We start from the raw sequence: 6,409 nt of genomic DNA on the forward strand, positions 1-6,409 counted from the left end.
CGGGGATTGACTGGGAAACGGCAAGGTTTGTTAAAACACATCAACGTGTTTACATCTAAGATCTGCGCACTTATCTGTTATGTTAATTATATTAAATATTTTTTCACTTTTTTTCAGCAGAGATTGGCACAACATTGTAAATACTTCCATTTTAAAAAATAAATACATAAGAGGGACGGGAGGAGGTAGAGGGGAAAATGCAGTCTCGGCGCTTGCATTGCCGGGGGAAGGGCGCGAACCAGTTGAAGAAGGCCGAGAGGTGGGCGGGGACTCCGGGTGGAGGGCCAGGGAGCGCGGGCAGAAGCTAGCCGCCGGGCGTGCAGTTGCTCCTCTCGGAAGCTAGGCGGCGGCGTGGGCCCGGAAAGGGCGCGCCGCGATGACCCCTGAAGCGGCGGCGAAGGGGCGGGCTCGTGCCCAGGAGTCCATGTGGGTGCCGGTGCGGCACGGAGCAGCGCCGGGTCGCCATGGCGGAGCTGCAGCAGCTCCGGGTGCAGGAGGCGGTGGACTCTATGGTGAAGAGTCTGGAGAGAGAGAACATCCGGAAGATGCAGGTAGCGGGGTCGAGGGCCGACCCGGGGGGAGCCAAGGCGGTCCGGGATTCCTGGCCCCTTCCCGCAGCCGCCGCACGATCCCCAACGCTACTGCCTCCCTCCCCGCAGACCCGGGTCGGGGTGTCCCTGGGGTCGTCGCGGCGTCCTCGGAAGCTCGGCTCACCCTCAGACAGAACTTCTGGAGCTTCGGCTGAGCGGATGAAATCTGTGCTCCCTCGCCATGCGCAAGGCCGTCTGCCCCCAAGGCCAGGCCGGGGGAGGGGGTGTCACCGGGCCAGGGTTAAGAAGCCCCTGGCGTAAGATGTTCGGCCTCCCCGACCTTCCCCACTTGCGCGGCCTCTTCTGCAGGTGAGCAGCCAGAGGCCCGGAAAGAGCACGGCCAGGGTGAAAGACCGACTGCGGTCGGCCTCCTCAATGGCCTGGTTATGCCCGGTTCTGTAGCACCGAACCTGGCTCCACACAGCGCTGGCTTATATGCTGTAACGCTTTGATCTCCTAAATGTTTTGTGGCTGCTGGTCCTGCTTCCCTAACCGGATTGTGGGTTTCCCTTGTAAAGGTGCCCCTGGAGTCAGTGGACCAGTTACCCCCTGGTGGAATGTAGGTTACTAGATTGCTGACCTCTGAACCTTGTGGTTTAGGCACCCGGTTTTCAGAACTTGGCTTCATCTGACCCTCCACCACCTTCCCTGTCCACCCAGCCTTCGATTCAACAAGTGCCAATGAGCTAGCGGCAAGGAGGCTGTAAAACACTACGCTAGGCACCGAGGATAATGTTCCCGTTCGTGGTTTTAAGGTCCTGATGTCTATTCTAGGGAGAGGTGCGGATATGATGCTTCTCCTAGCCTCTGTTGCACTCCGTGGACGTCTCTGTCCCAGAGGCTTTCCTACCTAACCTTCCTCTGCCCCTCCCCCCACAGGGCCTCATGTTCCGGTGCAGCGCTGGCTGTTGTGAGGACAGCCAGGCGTCCATGCAGCAAGTGCACCAGTGCATTGAGCGCTGCCATGCACCTCTGGCTCAAGCTCAGGCCCTGGTGACCAGTGAGTTGGAGAAGTTCCAGGTGAGGAATCCCAAACAGATGACTCTAGCCCTTGATGTTGCTCTTTTGCAGATGACAAGCATTTGTTCAAAACTCCTAGCTTTCGTGTCTTGGTTCTGTGTCAACATTTGTGACAGTCCTATGGCCAACTACTCTTTACACAGTTTCACATTTTGGAAAAAGTCCTAGAGATTGAGTGCTGTAAAAATTTCCCATAGAAACAATGTAAAAGGGAGTTAACCAAGGGAGTTTCATCACCAAGAGCCTTGTTTTTTTCCCCCATAAATATCAAATACATATGTATTTGTATAACGTATACAAATACTTTATAAAACATATTAATTCATTCTTACAACAGCAGAATCCCCAGGAAAGTGGAATGGGCCAGTCTTTAAAGCATACAGATTAGAACAAGATCCTGCCATCATTTTGTGGATATACCCACCCAGGATGCTCCTACTTGCTACACCCAGGGGGCAGCTCCTGTGTCACTAAAGAGCGGCCATTTATATGAAGCATTATTATTGTTGACTCACTGATGCCTGACTCACAAGCCTCTTTGAGGTCACTGAGAGCCCCCCTACAGTATCCCTGTCTGGAGCAAAGGGTATCCACAACTTCCTTTTACTCCCTTCTTCTGGATATACTTTCCTGGAACTTGGGGAAGCAGGGCCCACCTCTGAACCAGTTTTCATAGCCTGGGATTCTGTTCAAATGGAAAAATTATATCTAATGTGATACATTCTATATAAAATTCTTCAAAATTACTGACACTATAAAAGAATAACTTCTCCAAGATCATGGAACTTCAGGGGGTTTCTTTGTGTTTGACACCTTATTTTACAGATAGGGTCTTTCAAAATTTGATTCTTGAATTACTGTACAACTTTCTTCTTCCATTCACTTTTCACTCCTCCAATCAGACTTACTTTTCCACTGTGCCAGAACCACTCTTGCCACTCCCCTCCATGGGAGTGGTCATTTCTCATTCTTCATCTTACTCAACCTACCTGCATCATTGACACGGTGGATTACTCTCCCCCTCCTTAAAAATCTGTACTCAGTTGGCCACCAGGATAGGATGGCTCACTCTCCTGGTTTTCCACCTCTCTCCCTCTCTCCTTTCTTGTTCTCATTTACTGTTTTTTTCCCCTCTCCAACCTCTGAAGAACACTGGAGTGCCCAGGGCTGTCCTTGGATCTTTTTTCTTTTCAATCTAGTTTTCTAGTCTCATAGCAAATATCATCTATATGCTGACAACTCCTACATTCATATCTTTAGACCAGCTTTACTCCTGATCTCCAGATTCATATATCCAACTGTTTCCCCCAACATCTCCACTTATTTATTTTGTTTGTCTCTCTCCCCTCACTGGAATATCAGTTCAATGAAGGCAAGAACTTTATCTGTTTTACTCATTGCTGTATTCCCCAACATTAGAAGAGTCCCTAGCACATAGTAGATGCTCATAAATATTCGTTGAATTATTTTTCTGTAGCAAGTACAGACCTAATAAAATCAAGGTGTTTGAAAGTCTGTAGTTGAGTAACAGTAGCCTCTAGTTCCTTCTCACCTCCTGGAAGGGCTTCTGTACAATTTATTCTGTTATTCACCTGCTTTCTAGTGATGCTTTCCCTGGGCCCTCATGGTGCCACCCTCTGTTTCAATCAGGACAATCTTGGTTAATTGCATGATAGTGTCACTTTAATTGATCAAGATAATCCACGCAATACGTAGAAAAATACATAGCACAGAGCCTGGCACGTGATAAGCATTTAGTAAATAAAGGCCAGCCTTTCAGTTCCTCTACCCTTTTCCCTCTTGCCGCAGGACCGCCTGGCCCGGTGCACTATGCATTGCAACGACAAAGCCAAAGATTCAATTGATGCAGGGAGTAAAGAGCTTCAGGTGAAGCGGCAGCTGGAGAGTTGTGTGACCACGTGTGTGGATGACCACATGAACCTCATTCCAACCATGACCAAGAAGATGAAGGAGTCTCTCTCATCCATTGGGAAATAGATGTCTGCTATTGGCCATCGGGGCTGAAGGCAGGAATCTATTTAAAAAGAGAAATGGGGATTTGGGTTTTCTAAGAAAAGGTTATGAATGAGGAAATTAAGGATGGCAGCAAGTTTAAGGCCTGTATCAGTTGCCTCTGGACACTGGTTCCTTTGTGTTTGAAACCTAGAAAGTGAAAAAACCTGGTGCTAAAATTGGGGTCAGAGATAGCAGAGGAGAGTTTTTGTGAGCCTGAATTTCACGTGGCAAGTGCTTATCCTGGCAACAGGGAGTCTCCCTTGTACCAAACCAGAGCCCTCCAAGGTACCAGATTCTCTTAGTACACAGATACCAACAGGCTGGCAGGTTCATCTGACCTGCTTATGATCTGGTGGAGTATGAGGAGAGGTGTTTCTATTTGTTGCCAACCTCCTGTTTACCAGACGGATCACTACAACATTTTCCACAAACTGGAAATAAAACAAAATCCATGAGGTCACCAATTTAGAAAAGGAAAGGGGGCTTCTGGGGATTTGTTTTGTGTGGTTTTGTTTTATATACAAGGGCATGAAGCTACTTTAAAATGTAGAGTTGGGAGAGGTAGTTTCGATAAAAACTTTGAAAGGGTCCTTGCGGATATTCGTTTCTGGCCGTCAGGATGTGGGTGCGCATTTCTTAAAATTCTCACACATGATATCTTTCAGCCTGGAGACCCTGCAAAAATATAAGAAGCGCTATCACACTGGTAGGGCAAGCAAACCTTCCCTCTGACTGGCAGCCATGATGAGCCCCGAGGCGGTCAGCAGCAGAGTCAGACGAGTGACAAGACAATCTTGCAGTGACACTCACCCTTGAAGGGAAAGGGGACTGTGGCTGTGCTGTATGCTAGTATTCAAGAATGAACAGTGAAAGAGGAATTGTTAGCTGCTTAATTAAGAGAGTTATGACGCACTGGCTTTGGAAAAATCTGGTTTTCATAAAACAAAATAGAATGAAAGCCTAAACCCAGTATTGCTTACTTTGCCCCCTGTAATAACAGAGCTCTGTTGAAACAATCCCTTGGCAACACGAAGGTCACAGGAGAAAAAGTAAGCAACTCAGGGGCAAGCTGTGACTCCTTTAGAACAAAACCGGGACAGCCCTCCGTTACCAAATACTACTTTTGCAACATGCGTTGTTCTTGCCCCAGTTCTGGCACCTTATCGTTTTATTAAGGACCTTGTGTTTTTACCAACTTATTACTTGAAATGATAATATAGCCTGTTTGCTGTTTCAAGACTGTGATATATTTTCCTAGTGGTTTGGTTTTAAAAATACATAAGACTTAATTTTTCTTCCACTATTGTGTTTCTTTCCTTATATCTGGCCAGTGAATATATAACTTTGTCAGGATGCTTCTTTTTGTAATGTGTGAAATAAATTTAAGAGGTCCAGGGGAGTGAAAATTAGTTATATGTTATGGTTCGGATACTTGTAAATGGGAAGAACTTTGAGGGCATGCTAGGACACTACAAATTGAAGTCTGTTGATGTAAAAAGACAGAAACTATATGGCTGGAAAAGAAATTCACTATCCACATCAGGTCTCTAGCTTCAACTAAACACTAACAACAAAAAATGGAAAAGACAGACAGTTTTGACCCCTCTAGAGAAAATGCAATGCCTGGGATTTTGAGTACCAAGAGAGTACAAAATAGATGATGGGTTTAAGTCTTTACTATCACTGGTATTTAAATAGAGTCATTCCTGAACATTAGGAATGAACTGAATCTTATAGAACCATCCCCTACTTAAAATCACTAATGCTTTTCTATTTTGGCCTAAGTCTTCTATAATCCTAATTGTATCTGATTCATAAATGTGGATGCACCTATTTCGGATAACTTAACTAGGAACAAGTCGGAGACCACTGTTTACCCCTACACTCTTGACCTGAAAATCAATACCTCGTATTAGAGATCATTTGTGTGCTACACTTCACGTTTCAGACAGAGAGACAATGTACGTTAAGTGGGGTTTGGGAGGAATTGTTAACAAGCATTGCAGCACCGACCATGGGGAGTACACTTCTGGGCTCTAGATTCAAAGTCTTGGAAATTGAGGCCCAATCACTCTCTCTTATGGTGCAGAGGGCACTCACTAACTGAGCTGTTACCAGAACCCTAAACGTAGCATGACATTCTCCTGTGGGAGTATAGGCAAACCTCCGAGATACTAAAGGTTCTGTTGGAGACCACCACAGTGAAGCAAATGTCTCAATAAAGCAGGTCACACATGAATTATTTAGTATGATCACACACCACAATAACAAATGTGATGAAAAAGTTTGAAATACTGTAAGAATTGCCAAAATGACAGAGACACCAAATGAGCAAATGCTGTTGGAAAAAGAAAAAATGGCACCACAAGATTTGTTAAGACTCAGGGTTGCCACAAACCTTCCTTCTGTTTAACACAAAAACAAAAACAAAAACGCAGTATCTGCAAAGCACAACAAAGGGCAGCGCAATACATGGACATATCCCCACACATGCAAAGAAATACTAAGGGCCCACTCCTCTAGAGCTTATTTTCATTTGGTACATATGAATCAGATAAATGTTACAACCCACAAAGACACGGGATTGACCAGGGTCCTTCCGAAGCTAGAGGCGCACCTCGATTTTACAGACATGAAAGAACGGGGCTCCTGAAAGTCCCTTCCCTCCGTCCTCGCCAATCGCTGGCGGCGCAACCGGAAGCTTGGGACTGATCGACAAGCTCAGGCCTTCCCTAAGTATCGCGAGGTGAAACGGGAAAGCGGCCGACAATCAATTGGCTAAC

The 6,409-nt window shown here is 46.2% G+C and overlaps 1 protein-coding gene across 1 annotated transcript; it reads left to right on the forward strand.

Moving 5' to 3' along the window:
• Positions 1 to 341: 341 nt before the first annotated feature.
• FAM136A (family with sequence similarity 136 member A) lies at positions 342 to 4,926 on the forward strand. Its single transcript, XM_059079843.2, has 3 exons — positions 342 to 551; positions 1,470 to 1,610; positions 3,420 to 4,926. The coding sequence occupies exons 1-3, from the start codon at positions 465 to 467 to the stop codon at positions 3,606 to 3,608; spliced, it is 417 nt and encodes a 138-aa protein (XP_058935826.1). The 5' UTR covers positions 342 to 464; the 3' UTR covers positions 3,609 to 4,926.
• The last annotated feature ends 1,483 nt before the right edge of the window (positions 4,927 to 6,409 follow it).

This window comes from Kogia breviceps, chromosome 11 (genome assembly GCF_026419965.1).
Source record: "Kogia breviceps isolate mKogBre1 chromosome 11, mKogBre1 haplotype 1, whole genome shotgun sequence".
Classification (NCBI taxonomy): domain Eukaryota; kingdom Metazoa; phylum Chordata; class Mammalia; order Artiodactyla; family Physeteridae; genus Kogia; species Kogia breviceps.

Coding starts and splice junctions, on each gene's coding strand:
- FAM136A (XM_059079843.2), top strand. CDS start 465: ATGGCGGAGCTGCAGCAGCTCCGGGTGCAGGAGGCGGTGGACTCTATG. Junction 552..1,469: donor AGAACATCCGGAAGATGCAG/GTAGCGGGGTCG, acceptor CTCCCCCCACAG/GGCCTCATGTTCCGGTGCAG. Junction 1,611..3,419: donor GTGAGTTGGAGAAGTTCCAG/GTGAGGAATCCC, acceptor CTCTTGCCGCAG/GACCGCCTGGCCCGGTGCAC.